The sequence below is a fragment of the Ciconia boyciana genome, chromosome 5 (assembly GCF_034638445.1).
Source record: "Ciconia boyciana chromosome 5, ASM3463844v1, whole genome shotgun sequence".
Lineage (NCBI taxonomy): Eukaryota > Metazoa > Chordata > Aves > Ciconiiformes > Ciconiidae > Ciconia > Ciconia boyciana.
Window position 1 is genome coordinate 29759171 of NC_132938.1, and position 22083 is coordinate 29781253.

The 22083-nt window shown below is 37.7% G+C and overlaps 2 protein-coding genes across 2 annotated transcripts in view; both read right to left on the bottom strand.

Moving 5' to 3' along the window:
- NFXL1 (nuclear transcription factor, X-box binding like 1) overlaps positions 1-13780 on the bottom strand; it is a 50656-nt gene extending 36876 nt beyond the window's left edge. Inside the window, exons 1-11 of the mRNA XM_072862350.1 lie at positions 13452-13780; positions 11895-12065; positions 11431-11540; positions 9111-9244; positions 7227-7405; positions 6898-7059; positions 6692-6792; positions 5329-5443; positions 4865-4989; positions 3524-3646; positions 2054-2144 (exon numbers count right to left, since the gene is read on the bottom strand). Of these exons, the coding sequence (XP_072718451.1) occupies positions 2054-2144; positions 3524-3646; positions 4865-4989; positions 5329-5443; positions 6692-6792; positions 6898-7059; positions 7227-7405; positions 9111-9244; positions 11431-11540; positions 11895-12065; positions 13452-13611 (1471 nt within the window). The 5' untranslated portion in view covers positions 13612-13780. The remainder of the gene's footprint in view (positions 1-2053; positions 2145-3523; positions 3647-4864; positions 4990-5328; positions 5444-6691; positions 6793-6897; positions 7060-7226; positions 7406-9110; positions 9245-11430; positions 11541-11894; positions 12066-13451) is intronic.
- Positions 13781-16471: 2691 nt separating this feature from the next.
- On the bottom strand, positions 16472-21050 carry CNGA1 (cyclic nucleotide gated channel subunit alpha 1). The gene is made up of 7 exons (XM_072862513.1): positions 20923-21050; positions 20627-20689; positions 20205-20234; positions 19998-20099; positions 18974-19081; positions 18719-18825; positions 16472-17889 (listed from the first exon to the last, which is right to left on the bottom strand). Exons 1-7 carry the CDS (start codon positions 21048-21050, stop codon positions 16472-16474), a joined length of 1956 nt encoding a protein of 651 aa, XP_072718614.1.
- Between the last annotated feature and the right edge of the window lie 1033 nt (positions 21051-22083).

The following is a 22083-nucleotide window of genomic DNA, read 5'->3' on the forward strand; positions in this document are numbered from 1 at the left end:
CTTTTACAAAACAAACTGAAGGTCTAAAGCTATGCTGCCCAGAATGGCTAATATGTGTACAATTTACTTAAATATTCTATTAACAAAGACAACTGCCTACATTCTCAAAAAGATGAAAGGGCAGAGATCACATATAAGCCTGACGTTAAGGTGAAAGCATACTGTTCTCAAATCAAGTGTTATAATGTACTACAGTAGGAAACACAACATTTCTATTCCCTGGCAACACATTCTAAATTTCAGCAAGCATGATTAAATACTTAAGGAAAAAGAGATATGTAAAAATCAAACCACAAACAGAATAGATGAAGTTATCTTTTTTCAGGAACCCCTGCTAAAGGCCAAGTGCTTATTATCAGCAACCTCTAGTAATTCTGAGATCAGGTACCTTTTAAAGGACCTAATCTGGCAAGTTATTTTCTAGGAGGCATACTATTTCCTTTAAAATTAGTGGTTACTGACATCTGGCAGCTCACTGCAAAATTAACCTGACCTGGTATTACATACTGAAGATAAAATATCAGCAGCTATTAAAATATTGGTGTCTAAGGAGAAACACATGAATATAAATATTTTGAAATCAAAATCATTGCCTTTATTAGGAATATTTTCCAACATTCTGGCAAGTTATTACAAATTGTACTAGATTGTAATTTTTTAAAGCACACAAAAGTTATTTTCTTTTCTAAATTTATCATCTGATATCATAGTTATCAGCTTCATTAGATGCAACTTTTGGCATTGACAATTGTACTGTTTTGATAAATTACATACACTTTAAAGTGTATATATTTGATATTTACATTCTCAAAGTTCACTTTTGTTTTCTTATAGGCACTGCTTTATTATTTTTATACTGCTGTTAGTTATTAGAAATCATTGTCACTTTTAGCCAGGCTGTAAGATGCAAGCCGTACCAAATATAAACAGCTATTCAATGCGAAAGTTTATCCTATAATGCAGCATTAGCTCCTTAGGTTTCCAACCAGAATTCTATTCTATGATTTAGTTATCAACCAAACTAATGGAGAAAAACAATGTTACCAGTTTTCTTCTGACAGTACAAAAAAAAAAATTATGTATTTCTAGGATTTTGGAGGGGTACGGGGGAGGGAGAAGAAAGGAAGGGGAAGAAGAGAAGGAGCACAGTTAACAGCGAAAAAACAAACCACTAGTTTGTGGTGACAGATTTAATAGCAGGTTAACTGGGACAACTACCACGTTTACCTGTCCTGTCCTCTTAAGAATCACTGCCTCAAAAGCAAGATTGGCTGAACAAGTTGTGAATTATTTCCTGAGTTGTTGCAATTTATAGTCCAGAATACTAAGGGAAATTACATAGACTGCTCAGCTGCTGTTTCAGCAGGGCAGCAGCTTATGTGGGGAAAATTGCTGAGAGGGCAGCCACTTTTTCAGTCATTCCAATTTAATCCCCTATCAAGTGAATGTCAAAGCAATTGGCCAGGATAAAAGCTGCCAGGTAATTTTGGCCATTTTCAGCATCTTTTTAACCAAGGTCACTGGATGCAGAAGTAAACTTTTTTGTTATCCTTCATATAGTCAGTAACAAGTTCTTATTTTCTCTTTTACCAGTAAGATATAAATACACATTCGAATTCCATCAACTTTTTTTTTAATTTCGTTTTAAGCCCATTCATATCGCACATTGTATTCTAGGATTTTTAAAAACCATCCAGACTCAACCAGCACAGTCATTTCTACATGTAGTTGGACTTTGTTATGCATATTCAGTGAACAGAATTATTTGGGAAAAAAAGTCAAGCTATGGGTTTTGAATTAAGCAGCTGGAAAGGGGACAGAGCATTTTCAGAGGAACAATGCTAAGCCGAATTACCAGGTAAAAACTCAGGTTTTATGTAAGTCCTTAAGCTCTAACCAGCACTAAAAACCTTTCAAACACACTGCCCCCACAAAAAGCCTACATGCAACAAGGCAGAGAATTCATTAAGCACCACGCAGAGTCATGCAAGCACAAAGTTTGGCAAAAACAAACAATATTCCATCACTACAGGGATCCTTCACCTATTCTTACCTCTGTGGCAGCCTGAAGGACATTTGTGATTTCTGCAGCCTAGAGTCCGCCCACAGACTTGATCACAAGGTGGACAGTTTCCAGAACAGCACTATTAAAAAAATATACTCTATATAACTGAAAACTTAGACATTTCTGGTATAAATTTGCCCTTTTCTATCATCTAATTTTTTCAATACTTCTTAAAAAAATTTTAATGCAATTTAGTCAACTTCCTCAAATTCATGCCAGCTATAGAAAGGAAGTAATCTGTAAAGTTGTTTTAAAAGTTTCAAGTTATAAAATAACAAGAAAGCACACATTTGAAAGCATCATTTCAATACACTAAAAAGGCAGAGGGCTTCCAAAAAGCATAAGAACATTTTAAAAGTTCAATTCTTATAATGTTTTAATCCAAAATAATTTCAGAAGATTACATGTACGATATCCAACAGTTTGCCCCATTACTCCGCAATTTCTTCCACTTTTATACTGTATCGTCCCTGCCACAAAAATGTTTTAAAAACCTTTTACCTTTGTAGTAAAGGTCAGATAACTTTAGGATCAGTTATCTACTTTCTGTTCTTATATAAAGTAGTAATGGGGAAGAATCAGAACATATCAGAACACCACCACATTGGTGGATGCCAGGTCAGGAGACAATCCCATCTTTTCTATTAACTTGAAAGGTACTCTCCTTCCAAACTGTATAAGGAAGGATGGCAATTAGGAAAAGAAACCTGGATTTTTTAGCATAAATTAAAGGTGTCAAGATTGCATTTACTTGTTTTGCCATCTTTTCACAAAAAGTAAATTCACTGTAATAATAATACTACTCAAAAATACCTAAGAATAAACCTGTATTTTTCATGCCTCTCTGTAGTAAGAAGTCCAACTTTCATAATGTCTTAATTCACACAGAGCAGGCAACTTTCAGGCCTTCTTGAATCAATAAACTGAAAAGATAGGTCTGAGCTATCAATCATTCCTTTGACTTCAAATGAGTAGGGAAACAAAACTCAAACTCCCATTTGTCAGACCACTGCTCTTTGCAGTGATTCATATTAGAAGGTGGGGTAGAATGCTGCGTTGTCAAAAATAAGAGTATGTCCCTTACAAAGTTATGAGATATTCCCAGCTCTTCCTACAAAGTAAGGAAATAAATGGATTTAACTATTCCAGAACGCATAAAGCATCAGTAACTACGCAAGTATCTGAAAGCAAAACTGCCTTCTGGAACTGGAAAGTTGTCAAAATCCCCTCCCAGTTTTTAAGGCCACTAAGTTTTTCTTGCTGACATGCTGTTCAGAGAATTCTGGTACACTGTAAACTAATTTGAATGACATTGAAGAAAACTCCTCTTTCTATATAATAACATGAGGTGGAACAACAGATTGATGCAATTTATATACAATATAAAATATTACATCTAAATAACATTTTTTTTTAATCTAAACAATACATTTAAGAAAGATATCTCTGGATACTTACTTTTCTCCTACATTGGTGCTTTTGGCAATCACGAATTTTAGTACACTTTGTTTCACACAGATATGGCTTATGACATGGCATGCGTTTAGTGTGTTTTCCACAGCGACACTGTTTTTCAACTTCCTGGACAGCAAGATAAGGAAAAAAGCAGGGAATTTTTAATTAAAAAAAAAGTGGAAAATAAAATGTTCTACTACTAGCTATAAAGAAAAGTTCATTGGAGAGTAACGTTCCAATGCTCTATCACAACAGGAAGTATATCACATGCTCGGAGCAGATTATGTGTCTATACAATAACTACTTGGAGACCTTGTGTCAGTATTGCAAACACTGTGCTCTAGATGGCACCTCACTGTAGTCTTGGTCTCACCAAGAGGGAACCCACTTCAGGGGAACCACTCCAGTGTGTGGTGCAAGATGTCAAGCGTAAATGCAAACCAAATTCATACAAAAAAGTACCTCTCCTGCATAGTAAACTAGATTCATCCACCATGTATACAGATAATTTAAGAAGTAGGTGAGCAGGTTTATCTGACCTTCATCCCAGCTATCATGTGCTAACTACTTTCATCATAGACTTTGTGGCCAAAGCTGGTTCAGGAAGAGACAACAGAGCAGACAGAGCAACAGCTTTATTGGCCAGACCAACAGCTTTATTGGCCAGACCACATATCGTGGTTTAACCCAGCAGGCGGCTAAGCACCACACAGCCACTCGCTCATTCCCCTCGCACCGGGTTGGAGGAAAGCAGAAAAGGCCTTGACTCTGTGTAAGCACTGCTCAGCAATAACTAAAACATCCCTCTGTTATCAATACTGTTTTCAGCACAGATCCAAAACATAGCCCCATACTAGCTACTATGAAGAAAATCAACTCTATCCCAGCCAAAACCAGCACACCACAGAAGCTCGACAGATATTTAGAGCAGAGCAAAATATTATTTTCTTACTAACAAGGAAATAATGTTATGTTACAGCATCTCCCATTTCACTAATGAAGAAACAGCATAATAAGACAAAGGAGCAAGGAAGCTAGAAGAGCTGGGGAAAAAATTAAGTGTCTTTTAGGGCATAATTAATTAAAAACAAAACAAAACAAAACCAACCCAAAACAATAAAATCCTCATCCATGCCTCCATTCAGATACATAATGCTCAACTATTAATTCAGAATTGTGTTGGGGTGGGGGGGAATAGGGAAAAAATGTGTTGCTTTTAATGAACAGAAAGTCACAGATTTTGTGATAGATATGACTTCATCTTCCCTAGGAGACTTGCACTGTTCCAGGCACATAGTGTTTAAAAACCCTAACAAAACGTAAGCCTGCTACAGTAAAACTAACCTGTCTGCATATTTCACAGGGACCTCGATGACAGCGCTGTGAACATTTATGGATGCCACATTCCAGAACTTTGTCACAACTATCGCCACAGGTGGGCACATCTTCTGTGCAAGGCAATGTAAACTCTAGATGAAGAGAGAAAAGTACAAGCAAACATTTAGGAAATAACCCAAAATATTTAGAAAAAAATGCACTGTGTAATATGACTTCAAATGCCCATTCTCTCTCATTTCTTTAAAAGCGTCTCTAGAATTACTCAGTTATTCACATGGCCAATTAAACCCCTGGTACTAAATAAAGCTTTGAAAGAATTAAGCAAAAGAGTTAATATAAGCTGTCACAGTTCACTGTAAGAACTTTTTATGGACCCTGTCCTGCAGAATTAACCTGAACTACTGACTGTCAAAGATTGGATGACTTGTTTTCTAAATTTATCTTACTTTAAAAAAAAAAAAGCAGCTTACTTGATTTTTCACATGGACAGGACCTTTTCCCAGAACGAGGACAGTCTCCACAGGGACCAGAATGACAAACTTGTTCACATGTGTGATTACCACAAGGCAAAGGTTTCCCACACACCTGCAAAACTCAGAGAAACCAAGTGAATGCAATGTAACAGAACTATATACCAAGGCAAAGCAACCCAAGGGGAAAAACTAGGGGTGAGAGATGTCTGGGTGGAATTTAACTTTTTCCGAATTTTGTTAACAAATCTTACATTCGCTGAGTTCGCCAAATAAAACTGATCACTCCTGCAGTGATCCTGACTGGAAGACCACTGTATACTGAGGAGTTAGTGGTTCACATAACAGTTAACCTGAGTAGTCCCAGGCCTGTGCGGTGTTGCACATACAGCGTGGCCTTCAGGCCTGTGTTGTGCTGCACATATACCTTGGCCACAGGATAAACTTATTGTAGCAGAGGAGATTGGAGGCAGCTCCCACTTGGTATCAGTGATTATGCCACCTGCATGTCCTTGCCTTTATCTAAAAGTGCAGCAAGAATTTCTCGTCTGAGCATCCTTTCTGTTTGACAGTAAAAATGATGAACATAGTTGCTTTCTTGTAGCAAAATCCTACAATAGCTTCAATGACCAAAATGGGGTAACCCTTTCTACAGATGGGGTTTACACTGCATGCTGCACGTGGATCAGAGGCCCATTCAATGCTGCACAGCTTGGGGTTCCCAGCATCTAAAGGGCCATACTATTATTTATATTATACTCCCTTTCTCTACAGCGTTAGCTGAAATAAATGGCATTTTAATTGATACTTTACAGGGGCTGAGTGCCTTTCTTACTGGGATCATAATGACCAAGTACCTCTCGGTGCAACCTTCCCCCGCTACTTAATTTTTTAAATTATTTTTATTTTTTACAGTCTGTCAATCCATATCCTTGGTCCTACGAATAAGCTGCAAATATACTTCAAAGAATGAATCACAAAGCTTTCATTCTGTTACAGTCACTAGAAGTAAATAAGCATGAAACTCTTATGTACTAAGCTGTGGTTTCATGCTTATTTTTGAAGACAGCAGCTGAAGTTTCAACCTCAAGTACAAGAACACAGAATATACAAGGTTAAATTCATTGCTAACTTAACCCTAGCACAATTCCTGAATAGTGACATTTTAACTACTGTCAGAAATTAACTAGGCCACCAAGTAGATCCATTCTCAAACACTGCTGCTTACATTTCTGATTGCACTTTCAAAACCTAAAAAATAAAATTATTTTCTTACTGAATGAGTTTTTCCAATCCTTAATATGCTGAGTAATCAATTTTTATAAAGATGAGAAGTAAGCTAAAAAGGACAGCTTCAACATACCTGATCACACTGCCACTGAGGACTTGCACAAAGTCTTTCTGCTGTCTGTCTTCCACAGATGCACCGTTGTTTACTGACTCGTGGACAAGGCTGACAATCTCCTGCATGTAATTACAAAGTGACATCGAGAGTAGGAATTGCAAAAGAATGATGTACCTTAACAATTAAAACAACTAATCCTCTGAAGTTTAAGAAGGCAGGTCTACCTGCGTGACAGGAATTCTCGCAAGTGTGTTGTCCACACAGCAATGTTCGTCCACACGGCAGGCGACATGACCATTCCTTGGCACTGCACCTTCGGGGCACTGGTTTAGCTTTCTTACAGTGACAGGTTGTTGTGACCATCTTTGGGCAAGGTGGACAGGGTCCTAAGTACAGGAAAAAGAATACCTCGCTAATGGCCGTTCAGCAAATGCAGCCTTGAGTACATCTGGTTTATTCTGAGAATTTTAAATATAGTTAGCAGATTTTAAGTAAAACTGTGTAACAGCTACATAAATACAGGTCATACAACCAAGAGACACAATGGATTTACCTGGATGACAAAGCAGCAGACATTTATGACCACAAGAAGGTTTGAATTCCCTCTCACATATCTGACCACAGGAGTGAGGCACTAGCCATGGGTCCAGTGTTGGATTCTCCACTTTTCCACAGTAACAGTAATACCTACTAGGAGTTTCAGACCGTTTGTATTCAAACCTACATTTTGGACTACAACAAGGGAAAAAGGGAGTGAAAAGAAAATTTTTTGAAGATTTTTTTAAAAAGAAAAGCAGTTTTTACCATTTCAGTTTCCCAAGATTGTTACCAGGCTACCAATTAACATTTTTACACCTATCGTAACCAACAACATCATAATTAAATTTACAATATACAATAAAGGTCTTGTTATATGTCAGATTTTACAATACACTCATTAGAATGTCGAAGGAATTGTCCTATCACTGCAATCTTTTTTCTCAAAGAATATATACAAAAAAAAAAATCAGTGTAGCAAGCATACAGAACAATTTTTTTGTCAAGCAATACCAAAGGAATATATGCAACAGAGTTAACCTACTTAAACAGAACCACTAAAAAAAAAAAAAAGAGATTAAAAAACAGGTTTTTACCAGTAGCAATTTATAAGCTATGTAAAACAAGATTTAGTGATGCTATTAAAACTATGCATAATAATTAAAATTTTATCTGAAAGACTTTAGACTGTATCAGTTCAGCATCTTAGACATTATAAGATGCACACTTTTATTTGTTACCCTTGATGGTGTCAGATATTAAAAGATACATTATTCCTAAAGGTATATAGGCACCAAAGGTCTGGAACTTGTTAGTGCCACAGGCCCTAAAGGATTTCAGGTCCAAGCCATGGCCAAGGGAGGCAACACAAGGAAGGAAAAACAAAGCAGCTCCCATTTCTGGCTACACTGGGAAAAGACAACAGACAAGGAGCTCCTCCTCAGAGAAGAAAAGAGGCTTTGAAAGACCTATGTACTCATTTTTATCAAATAAAATGTAAATTTGCCCCTATATAATACATGAAAGGCCATAAACCATTTCTCCATAGTGACTGCACAGTTTTATCATGTGCTTAAATGTTAAATAAAATACCATGCACCTTGAAATTTTTTCATTATAAACATTATGCTTAAACACAAAACTAGTTTGTAGTAGAATAAGCATTATCAACTTGAGATGCTGTGAGCCAACAATTTTATGCCGTATTTCATAAGCAAACCTGCTCTCTGAGATCCCACATTAATAGAGCTTTTGAATCCACCACACACTTTCAACCAAATTTGACAGAGGATTCTGTCTCAAAGATATTACTACAAGTTTCCACATAAAAGTAGCTGGGCAAATAAAGCATAGAACAAACATGCACAGAGAAACCTTGACTGAACTTTCAGACACAAACCTCCTGAAAAAACAAGCTTCATTATTCATGCAGCCACAATATTACCTTCTTATTTATACAATCTCATGTAAAACTTAAAGACTGGCTTTAATGTTTGAGTTATACAGAGACTATAAAAAAATTTAATAAATCCCTAAATCTTGCTATTTTAGAACTGTTTTTTTTTTTAGTTTATTTCACGATGCCTATTTTAAAAGTCACAAATACATAAACCCATTCAGAAATAAATATAAGAAGCCGACACAGATAATAGGTAAGTTACCTTCTCAGAGGTTAAAACAAATTTGATGCAGCAGGTTTTTAATATCACTGTGAAGTATTCCTGAATCATGTTAATGAAAACTTAAAAATATTTCAGAAAAACAACAGAAAAGTCAGTCTTCTAAGCTTTTTTTTTGGGTGTGCATGTCATTTACAAGTATCATTCCTTTCTAAAGTAACTCCAGTCCATATATGTTTCACAATAAAAGTATATTTGTAAATGTACAATGAAGAGCTCACCATGGCCAGGGATAATCTTTCTTCCCAAAATCATCATCCGTCAAAGGAGAAGACACAAGGAAAAGGCTGTCCTTGGCCCACTTTTGGATACACACCAGGTGAAATATACAAAAGCATCCACAACAGCTCCAGACCTAAAGAGCAGATACAAGTGCCAATTGCTTTATATTAGGTTTCTTTCTGTTTCCATTGATGAACATCTGTAATATCTAACGAAATACAAGCTTGCTATTTTTCCATTTTAAAAATGGGTTTCCAAAGATAATTATACCTATCGTTGGACTAATACAGACAGTTTTACTGTTAAAGATTCATACGTATAATCTTTTTTCCTGCTGCTGTGGGAAGTTTTTGCCAAGGCTTATGGAGCCCAAAATACTCATATAATCATAGAAATGTTGATTTAAACACACTGTTGGAGGTCATGTAGCACAACCTTGTGCCCAAAGTACGACTATTGCCAGCTTAACTCAGTTCAGTCACAGCTTTGTCTAGCAAAGCTGGAAAACCCTGAAGGATGGGGACTCCACAGCCATCCTGGGCAACCTGCTCCAAGTGTCATACTATCTTCCTAGTACCCAATCTGCACCTCCCAGGCCCCAGTTTGTGCCATTGCCCCTTATTACACCACCTGTCACCAAGATTACTTTGGCTTTAGCCACCTTCACAACTCCAAGTAGACAGAGGCTGCAATCATATCATCCCTTAGCCTCCTCTCTGCTAGACTAAACAAGCCCAGCTCTCCCACCACCTCTCTCCCTGTCCCATACTCTAGGTCTCTAGACATCTTGGTAGTAAAAGTACTAAGAAGATTTTTTTCCCCCTTTCAAACTTTAGGATTTACATACAATGCTAGTACAAAAAAGATTTGATTAGAAGTGTGGCTTTCAACATAGTGTCTTTTGTTCAAAGAGCAAGAGAAGTATAAAACAGAACAGAATTAAAAGCAAATGTGTTTAAGAGTTGATTTGGCCAGTGTCCTCTCTCCATCACTAAACCTTTAAGTTCTTGTTCACAGTGTACTTCTCTTTGTCACTTCTGGAGTGAAATCACAATCCTTTGCTTAGAATATCAGCCTGCTGCTGAAAAGCAATTTAAATAACAGAAATGCAGTTTTATGACTTTGGTACTTTCCATATATTGATGTCTTAAATTGTCAGCTTAGAATGACTATAAGAGAAATCCAGTAGAAAATTTAAGTTTTAATTTCTTTATTTTTTTAATAACTTATGACATTGTTATAAAATTATACTGTGAAAACAAAGAGAATTTCCCCATTAACTTGTAGAGGACAAAGTCAATGACATAAGTTTCTAAAAGTAGTGTAACTAACTTCCCAAAACTAAAGCTAAACAGGTGACGTTAAGTAAAAAAACCACACTTGGCTGAAATGTTACAGATTCAAGATAACTAACAAACCACTGAATTATAAAAGAAGACTTCCAAGTTGCCAAATCATCTCACTTCTGCTGAGATGAGATTAACTCTATCAAGACACAGAGAACTTTAAAATCAAGCTAAACTTATACGTTAAGGTCTGAAAAAATATGGATTAAGTATGTTAAGAATTCATACAAAACATATTGCATTTCTTTCTAAAAAAAGTTAATTACTACAGTTTCATTGGATACTTGTAGTTCATGTACATCTAGCATAAGAAGTTAAAGATTTTCTGCACTTTTGTTTCTTTTAATGTTAAACATCCAGTTGCAAACATGTATTTGATTCAAGTAACTGTAGCAGAAACAGGGTTGGGCCTGTCAACATCAAAGGGAAGTTGATACATAACAATAAAAGTAAAAAAGGTTTGTCCTGCAATCTCTCCCATGAAAAATGTACCTATATGAAATAAGACAATCTTCTCAGACATGCCACCCTTCTCTCACCTGATCAGCATTTGGAGCAGCAAAGTTTACTTTGGCTCCCTTGCTATAAATCAAACAGGAATATTTCCTAACTTCCTAGTATTTCTTGCTTTGGTATTTGCTACAACATAGCTTATTGAATACACCATTGCAAGCACTGGCCTTCCTGCACTTCTTTCTTTTCATCTGCTACCCTCTAAAATTTAAAAATAACTATTTTATATTACAATAACAAATATATGTCAAAAAATACATATTCTGATTATAAGCCTCATATATATAAACACTTATTTCTTCAAGAGTCTGAAAAATCCAAAGATGCCGAATGTTGCATTTAGTACTCTTATTATTTTAAAACTATCAATCCCAAGAATTACCTTAGTAATATAATTAAACACAAGTTATTCAGGCAGTTATATTTGCTTTATTCTAAAAGAATACTGTAAAATACTTACAGCTTGGTTCCTCTTAACTGACGCAATGCAGATCAGACATGTCATAGCCCCTGACTGAAAAGCTTCATTCATGTACTGTCTTGTACGTTCCAGTTCACTTGCATCTCCATCTTTAATGTATAAAGATTTTTAAAGCAATCAGTAATGTTTGATCTGCTATTCTGTACATGTTGAGACTGCTGTAAAAATATTTTTTTTTCTCTGAACAGAGGCCAGTCATATATTATTACAAAACCACATTATTAAAAGTACTTAAGATAGTTTCAAAACTATACCATTGATTCTGCACAAAAAAGCAAGAAGTACTACCAGCATGCATTGCTGAGAATAAATATTTTTAATACAAGACATCAGAATAAAGTGCTTTCCCTCCAATTATGGAAAAATTATAATACACAGACAATAATACAGCATTGTTTATGCTTACATACTGAAATAAAAGTCAATAAATGAAAAAAATTTACCAGTTTGACTGGTGTAAATGGTAAATGTTTTGGCCAAAATCTTTCCTTGTTTTACTTCAGCATCTTCATCATCATCTTCAGATGAGGAACTAAATTGGTCTTCAACTAGCTTTTTTGCTGCAGCCTGATTCGCCTTCTTAATTTCATCAAATTTCTTCTGTGAAGATAATTCTGTTAAGAGAACAGAATAATGATGATTAACACCATGATAGTTAATCATAACATCACATTCAGTTCTATATAGTTTCAACTGTCTTTTTCTTTAAAGAGCTTGCTGATAGTAAGTTTTTAAGGGCAGTACGTTGCTACATTTTCAATACCACACAAGAAGAGATAAATTGTATATTCTTCTTTACTGCGCATTATCCATAAAATTCACAGCAGGAATTATTATCTGTCAATTACTGCTGACAAATCCAACCAAACATACTAGAATATATGCATCTATAATGCTGCTTTACAAAAAGGATACTTAAATCCCCCCACACACACATCCCACACAAACACAACTTTCATAGCATGAGGGAGAAAGAAAAAAAAAAAATCAGGCAATTCTTGACAAGAGCAATTGTTGTAATTTGCTGATACCCTTACACATACCTCTCGCAGCTTTTGGCACTTTTTAAAATTATGACTTGTATTGATCTCCCTCCATCCAACAAGTCTTTATTGCAACAGTGGGTTCATGCTATTTCACAGCTGGCGACATTAAAAGTGACAGGGTATTTTAATATAAGCTTTTTTTGAAGTTATTGCATGTGAAATAGAGGAAGATTCTCACATGGAGAAAAAAATTGTATAACAATGGAGTTCATAATAAACCAAAGTGCCTTTAAGGTAACAGAACACGGAGATGCAAAGGTCTTCAGCAGATCACAGGTCTTAAGCACCTCCTAATTTTCCATATAAGACTACTGCACCCAATATATTTAGTGGGGTTCCGTCAAGTTCAGTTTTAGGGCTTTCCTTAAGAAACTATGCTGCCACTTAAAAGAGCTCAGTAGTTGGCACTTCTCTACCTGCGAAGTATTACATGAGCGTTAACCTGCACTCACAGCAACCCTCGGGCACGAGGAAGCCCGCACCTCTCCCAGACCGGGGCGATGTGGCACACTGACCAGGGTCCCTACCGCGTGTCCCTAGCGGGCAGCACTCTCCTGAATATTTCCGACCGTACTGAAAAACAGCTGCTTCATCCTTTACTTCATACTTTACTCTTCTGCTCGAAGGGCACTGACTGCGCGCCCTGGGGAGGACACAGCCCGCTGCCCGAGGCCTCTGCGCTTTCCCCGCGAAGGCACCTGCGGGCAGGAGACGGCACACGGCGACGCGCCGGCTGGCTACCGCCGAGCAGCGACGGAGCGGGGCCGGGGCCCGCCGGCCACACGAGCGCCCCCCGCCCGCCTCCCTTCCCCGCGACGCCGGGGAGAGCCCCGACCTGGGCATTTGCAGGGGCTCCGCAAAGCCCGGCGGGGCTCCGGGTCACAGCCGGCTCTGCAGCCCGGGACCCTGCAGCCCCCGGCCGGGCCGGGGTAGGGGGGAGGACACGACACTCACCGCTGGCCCCCTCGCCGCTGATCCCCGCGGCCGCAACGCAGGCACCGCCGCGGGCCCTCGGGGCCGGGGGCCGGGCAGCCGCCCCAGCGCGGGTGGCGAGCCCGTCCCCGGGCCTGGCGCGGCCCCGGCCCCGGCCGCCCTGGCGCCAGGGCGCCTCCATTTCTCCCCCGCCAGTCAGCGAAGGACGGCGGAGGGAGGCCGATCCCTCCTCACACCCCCGGCTGAAGCCACCCCGAGGCGAGCTCTCCCGCCCGGCCCGGCCCGGCCCGGCCCCTCCGTCCGGAAGCGGCGGTGGCGGCGGCAGGGACACCGGTGAGCTCCCGCCGCAGCGCGACTACAGCTCCCAGCGCTCCCCGCGCGGGCGGGGCGGAGGTGGCTGCGGGGACTCCAGCACCCAGCGTGCACCGGGGCGCCACGCGGCCGCCGGCCTCGCCCGGCCGGTGCTTGAAGTCCTCTGTGGAGGGGTCGTCGGTGGCCGGGGGGGGCCTGCGCCGCCCTTCATAATCAGAAAAATGTTTCCTAACGCCCGGGCTGGCATCTCTTTATTACTTAATACTTGCACTTATTTGTGCCTGCAGCTCTGGCCGCAGAAGCAGCGGCTTCAGCTCTTTTTCTGGCAGCCATTTCTGCAGTGTGCGGCTGTTGGGCGCGTTTTCCTCACAGCTTCTCTTCTTCAGAGTATGAGAGATTTAAAAAGTGTGTTTAGAAACTTTACTGAAGTAATATCCAGGTTTTACTGCACGGACATATATATTGGGGAACCTATGTGCCTCCTGAAAAGTTCTGATAAATAAATGCAAGTTGAAATAATTTAAATTTGATTGACATTTTCTGATAGCACTCATGTTCTGTCTTGCCATGCCAGGAGGAAACTCTGCATTTCAGGGTTTTTTTCAGCAAATACATGTTTATAAAAGTTAAATAGTACAACATTTTAAATAAAGAGTCTGAAAACAGTAAACTACTGCAGGTCAGTGCTGGTTTTCTGGCTTATTTTGAAATGTTTCAAAAATAATTTTTATTCTCAAGAAAGACACCTAGTGACTACAACTTGTGTTGCAGACTGAAGGATCAATACAAGAAAAAATATGGACAGTAGATCTCTGCTTTTATTAATTAAAACTCACATCACACATTTATCTAATACAAAGTCTTAAACTCTTCGACGAAGGAGAAAAGTGCTTCCTAAGTGCCTAGTGAAATATGACGCAGCCCTATAGGATGCTGCTGCCATACAGATTGCAAATTATATTCAAGACGTTAATTGGAAGAATGCTGATTGCAAAGTCCAGCATTCACAATATAGTTAAATGCCAGAATAACGCTTGTTCTTGTGTGCATGGATAGTCTTTAGTGAAATGATGGCATACTCTTTCCCCTCACCAGCACATTACGCCATTTGCCATTCAAAGCACAGGATCAACAGTGAATGAACAGCTGTTTCATATTTACACTTATCCTTGTTGTTCCATATATATCCTATGCATTAATTCCTTCATAACATTTAATCCTTGCAGTGAAATGAGGAGTTATTTATAGATCTCTGGCATTCTGGAAACCTATCAACATTACAAAAAATAAAACAACCAGAAATGAATGCACTTTACAAAAGATCCAATTTATAATATCTCCATCTTCTTAAGGAGAATGAAAGTATAGATATATTAACAAGTGATAGTAATATTTACATATGTATTTTTTAAGAGTGGCAGTCCAATTGCCTGGGATAATCAAATTGCCCTGAATACAGAATTATCCATTCTTTTCCTTGCAGTCCCTTTCTTCACTCTCTATCATCAAACTTTTCCAATGTTAAGTGGGTATGATCAAAGTCTACGGAAAATACCCAGCTGAAAATATCCAGCTGAGACCACAACTAATAAACCCAATTTTTGCCAATGGAAAAAGACATAAATTAGGGAAAAATTCCAAGGAAATAATGCTTCTTAAAGCAGTTGAAAACATATCTGACATATGAAACAGCAGATTTTACTATCTTAGTAGTAGTCATGAACAGAATAAAGAAATACCCTATCAGTGAAAAAATAACCTACTTAGTCGTCGTATTCTTTCCCCAACAGCAGCTACAGAAGACGCTGTAGGGAGAGTTTGGCCTCTCTCTGTTGTGTCTGCCCCTTGCACTCTGCAGCATCCACAACTGTTACATTAGGGACATAAAAATTTTTAAGCACAGACTTAAAAACTTGGTAGTCCATGTTCAGCAGCCATCTGACTACTTGGAGCAGAACAGTCGTCAATATTATGTATTTGCTATTATTGTGGAAAGAACAGCTAGATTTTGAGCCATATTTGTCATACCGATGCTTGCAAAAAGTTGTATTTTCTCCCCTCTCTATTCCAGCCTTTGTATGTAATATCCTGGAAAAAGGACCATTTAAAACTGCCCACTTAGGTTTCAACAAATCAGCCAAGGTGGACCCAATGAGGTAATAATATTTTCCAAATCTTACAGCCTTCAATACTCACAGCTGCATTGTAGATATACCTAGTTCTTTATATAATATCCCATACTTAATTAATCTTATGCTAATCAATAGATATTAAAATGTGTTTGTTTATACACAAATTTAGTATCATGGTTCATGCCTATATTGACTTCAGCTAAGATAATTGTTACCAAACCTTTCCTTCTTTCCATAAGTAGACATGAAGAAATTATTTTAAAATAGTCAGCAAAACTTTCAATATTTGCCAGTATATGACTGTATATAGATTGAATGCATTTGCTGTAGAGCGGTATTACATAAAGAGTACATAACGCATTAACAGATAATACCACCTGTTTGTGCGAGAGCAAGATGTTATCTTCCATCTTCATTATCGATTCTTCTTTTTCTTTCCGAAACCTGCCAAATATATGCTGCTTGTAGAAAATTAGTGACATTACCTCAACAAATAATTTTTCATAATTAATAGTCAGGTCCTACAAAGATTAGAAATTAATGTATTCAGCCCCATGCAGGATTTGACCCTAAGTCTTATTGGCAACCTCCAGTATTTTATTCTGCTTTTGACACTCCAGGTTTATCTGTGGATGGATCTCCTTCTTCTAAGTCTGCAAATTCTTGCTCTATAACTGGCTTCAATATTTTCTCGATTTGTGTAAGTCTTTTTTTCAGTTTCTGTTGTGCAGCTTCATACTCAGCCAACAACCTGGCAAACTTTGTTTGTAATCTGTCCATAGCTCCTTCCATGTAGGTGACCTTCTCTTCCAGATCTTTAGGATCACTTCCTAAATTTGCAACTTCAATGTCCAGCAACCCATCTTTCATTAGGATTTGCTTGCCTTTTTCTTCCAGCATAGCCTTTGCATCTGGATACTCTGTTAAAGCCTCCATGAGATCATCTTTAGACAGACAAAACAAGTCTGAGTATCCAATACTCCTAATATTGGCTGTTCTTCGGTTGCCAGCTTTGCTACCTTTGATATTAAGAATGCTGATTTCTCCAAAATAGCTGCCATCACTTAGGACCACAAATTGGGTAATTCCATCATCAGCGACTACTGCCAACTTGCCTTCTTTGATAATGTACATCTCTCGCCCAATATCTCCTTTTCTGCAAATATAGTCTCCAGGACTGTATACTTGTGGCTGGAGTTTCAAAACCAGTTCAACCAACAGACCAGCTTCACAGTCTGCAAAAATCCGAACTTTTTTTAGTGTTTCCAGGTGAACATTGATTGCAATCTCTGCTCTTAGTTTATCTGGCAGATACTTCAAGACTTCCCTTTCATCCACAGCCTTTTTGTTTGTCCACAGGTAGTCAAACCACTTTATAACTCTTTTTTCCATGTCTTTACTCACATTCCGAAAGTGCATGTACTGCTTGATAGCATCAATCCTTGCCTGAAACTCTGCCCTGGCAGCATTCATGTTTGAGATCATAGAACCCACGTTACCAACAATGGTAGCGAAAATCAATACTCCAACCAAGAAGTCAACAACCACGAAGAAATACTCAGAATCTCTTACAGGAGGGGGTGTTTCACCAATAGTAGTCAGGGTCAGTGTTGACCAGTAGAGACTGTAGACATACTTTCTAGTCAGACGGGCAAATTCAGGATCGGAGGTGTTAGGGTAGACCCATGTGTCAGCCCCAAATCCAATGGCTTTCGAGATCGAGTAGTACACACAGGCGTTCCAGTGAATAATAATCACAATGTACATGACAAGGTTAGAGATCCTGAAGATATTTGGGTAGTTTGTTCTCGTTTCTGTTCGCTGGAAGAATTCAAACATCCGAGCTACTCTGAGTAGTCTGTTTATTCTTAATTCTGGGTAATTCAGTCCTAACTTGAAGTATAAGAGATCAGTTGGTATGATTGACAGAAAATCTAATTTGAATTGAAAAGATGTCTTATATTTCTCTCGAAGCTTTTGTTCTTCTTTCACCAGAAGACCTTGCTCCAGGTAACCTAAAATCAAATTGGAAATAATAAAAAATGTTCCAACTTCAACTGTGTTGTGTTTAATGTCAATCCAAATCTACTTTGAAAAATATTTTGGGTGCAAGTTCCAGATGGTACATAACTTCTCTTACTTTTTAATAAGCCATTTCTTATTTCCAAATATTCAACTTAGTGCTATATGGTTCAGCTTGAGCTAAACTATACAGGTTTCAAAATTAAACATTTCTAGCTCTGATTCTTTCCCTCCACTTTTCCACTATGTTGAACATCTGAAAAAAAACGCAAAACCCCCCAAAAGCTCCACACGCTATAGGAAGGGTGGTTAATGAGGGAAAGAATTTGAACATAGGAATTTGAGTTCCATATTGAGTGTATCCACTCAATAGCTCTGGATGTAGGATAAGATTTTAAAATAAACAGTTGCAGCTGAAGTTAATTGGATGTCTTCCTTGCTCAATGGTCTTGAAAATCAAGCAAATACTTGAATCTCCTTAAATACAAAATCCAGATTTAGGTGCTAACTTTTCAGAACCCCTGATCCTCACTTGGCCACATTGCATGTTTGTTTTGTCTTGTTGAGTCAGCTGCAGGCAGAACAGCTTGTATCTAGCTTACCTCATGCCTGGCTTATGTATGTATTCCTTGAGTAATAATCAGAATTTCTCCTATTTTTACAGGTCACAGATGACAGGCTTTAGAGATCTATCTCAATGTCTTTTTCACTATTGCACCTCATCAAGGGTACCCAGATGATAAGAGTAGTAGTATTCTGAATATTTTAAACCACCTGACACAAATATATGAAGAGGAATAATTAATCATTGAGTATAGTTACCTGTTCTTGTCCGTACAAACATGTCAGCAACATAGATGGCATCAGAAATGTAATCAATGATAAACCATGCCACTAGGTAGTTGTGCTGAAGCTCATCAAAACAGGCTCTGAATAGGAAAAGACAAAAGTAAATTACCATGAAATGAAAATTAAATACTTGCATGAAATCAGTGATGAATAAAATAATTTTTTTATCTATTTAGGCATATTACAATTTGCCAGAAGTTTTATATAGTCATTAAAGGAGGACATCACCTAGCAATAATCATGGTCCAGTTGTACATGACAGGCATTGTGATGCAAAATAACCAGTTGTAATATATATTTCCTGCTGGATCAATAATGAAAATATCTTTCTTCTTCCTAAGTGATAGGCAGGAAAAAAAAGGAGATTTAATGAGAGACTTAAAATACACATAACAATAGTTGAGGAATGAAGCATTCCAGAAATTGTTATTGTAAAATAAATGGTCTTTATTAAAGTTAAGCTTTCTTGCTTGAATGCACGGAGAACATGAAGCTGCTTGTTAGGTGTGACTTGGGACACAAACTTTAGAATCTAAATTTTCCTGAGAAAAATCAGCTTGGCAGTCCCACTTCAGCTTATAGTGGCACATGTATTTTCAACCTTTTAAAATTAATTTGTTTCCTACCCAATTAGCTGTCTTGTCTCATAATTGATTTGATCATCTTTCAAAAAAGAAAATGATTGTGTGACTACAAATGTTTAAATAAGTGAGATAAATCATGCCTCTCTCACTGGGAAAAGTCTAGCTCTGAGAAAGATGAAACATAGGCGTAGTTTGCATAAAGAAAACAAAGAATGTGAAATCATACAACACAAGTTCCTACTGTACTATTTTAAGTTTCTCTTCCTTGGCCAGAAAATTATGAATTTATCAAACAAAAGGTAAAGCAAGAACTTTTAGATCATAGAAGAGTTTACTTGCTTGTAGGTGCCCTTATGCGTGGAAGAGATTGCTTTACACTGGCACATCTTTTGCTGCAGGGTGTTATCCAAAAAATATTGAATAATCAGAATCCAAAGGAGATTTTTCTTGATTAATTTTTTCAGATCAATTCCATGCATGCATATTTTTGTTGTCCACATATGAAGTTAAATCAGAACAACTACTCTAGGGAGAAAAACCGCAGTCTGTATGCTCATTCAGTAGGGTATAAGCATCTTGTTTACAGGATGTCCATGAATGGATTTGGGTTTACATCAAAAGCAATTTTATTAGACTAACATAGCAGGACCTAAATGAAAAATACTTACTCTTCTTTATTTTCTTTCTTCTTGGACTTGTCTTTGTTTTTGTTTTTCTCCTTTTTTTCCTTGTTCTTTTGTGTTTCTCCATCCTTTTTTTTTTCTGACTTGCTAAGAAATAGATTTACATTTTCAGTTGTTGCAGACTAAGTTAAAACATATTTGGAAAGAAATTAAATGTCTTAGAAATAGTAGTATTATTACTCTTTGTCTTACCTCTTCTTTTCTTTTTTCTTTTTCTTCTCTCTAAGGAAAAGAAAAATATGATAGTCTCATGGGATGCACATAGCCGTTGCTTCCACATTTATTTATTAGAATCATCTGAATTCAGTAAGGATAACATTATACTTAGGTGTTTGGCCTTCAAAAACTGTTTTGCTTATTGTATTCACATAGAAATACTTTTATTTTAAATTAATAGACATAATGCAAATAATTTTGATATTGAGAATGATCATCATAATTGATGTGCATGAAGTTCAAATGTACGTGCAGTCTCTTTTGATCTCAAAAGAGAATTACTTGAATGACATAACTGCTTATAAAGAAATGATTAGATATAGATCATTCTTTTTCATTGCTGCTTAAACAACCAATACTGCAGTACTCTCATTTTATGAAATGGCAAAGATACTTACTCATCTTTATTACTATTGTTGTTAATATTGTAGCGTGCAAATGCACCGGGTAGATACCATTGCCTAGGGAACAGCAAAACAACACAGTTGTATGATATCTGCTGAAAGTTATCTAAGTTATCTAAGGATATTGAAAGAGCACAGATTTTAATCTTCTAAATATTTACAATAAGCAATGTATCACAATCTTAAAAACTTAATTTATTAATAGAGGGCAAAAAAAGTTAGATGATGGCAAGTATCTGTGCTTAGTTAATCCCATCCAAATTATCAACGAAAAATAACCAAACAGACACAAAATGGTAAATCTGACATACCTGTTTTCCCCTTTGTCCATTGGTCCAGGGTCCTCACTGGTGTCTTGCACTACCACGCTGGGAACAATTGTATGGGAGTGATGGGTCTCAATCACTCCTACCTTCATGGTCAAGTTTGTCTTACCTTGGGTAATTGAGGAAGACTGATTTAAAAAGAATCAAGTCATTTCACAACTAGCAGAAGTAACAAGCAATTTTTTTTTCCTGAAGATAAATCCTTTATACCCTTGCTTCCCCCAAAACCAACAATAGTATTTCCAATTTCCTCTGTCCCATGACATTCCCACCAGACAAGAAAGGGCACTGTGGGTGCTTCAGTGTGCTGAATGACCAGGCAACTGCTGCTAAAGAGAATGTTCAACACATCTTTCTCTTAGAGGAAGCATTAATTTAGGTCTTTCTCCTGAGCCTAATCACATACTTTGAAAATATTTAGACAATTGTGTTTGAAACATCTACTGCCCTTTCGTTTGGTTTTGAACCAAAGGCTCATAATTTATTGTATCAGGATGGATAAACAGATTCATGCACAGATAACATCCTGAAAACCAGACTAGGAAGCAGCCATTGGTTGGATGTCCAAAGAAATTTCAGTATGTCTGACATCTGAGAGTTATCCTCTGTTGAGAGCAAAGAGTAGATTCTATAACTAGGAACTTAAAGACTCATGTAGTAGAGTCTCCTTAGTCATATAGCAAGTCGGGCATAAATACCTAAATGGAAATGTTGGTGGCTGTTCATGTCTGTTTTGTTCATCTCAATATTAAAAAAATTGAAAATGTTGTAGTGTACATAACTTCTGCTCTCCCTTTTCGCCACTATTCTTACAATTTTGTGAGTTATGTCTCGTCATCAATGAGACTGCCAACTCTCTCAGCATGAATTGTATCTACAAGTGTGATCTGCTCTTGGCAGCGCCATTTAGACAGGATTATAAAACAGATGCTATCCCCTGCAGTAACAACATCCCTGTGCGTGTGAAATCAGAGTATAGAGATGTCTGTTAGCCACAGACTGACAAATGAGTGGCTGTACCACTGATAAGTGAAGTCAAATGCCATAGAATGAATCAGTCTTAAAGAAAGTACTTCCATTCTGTAGTCGAGCACACTGCAAAAGAGAAGCAGGATGATACAGCTG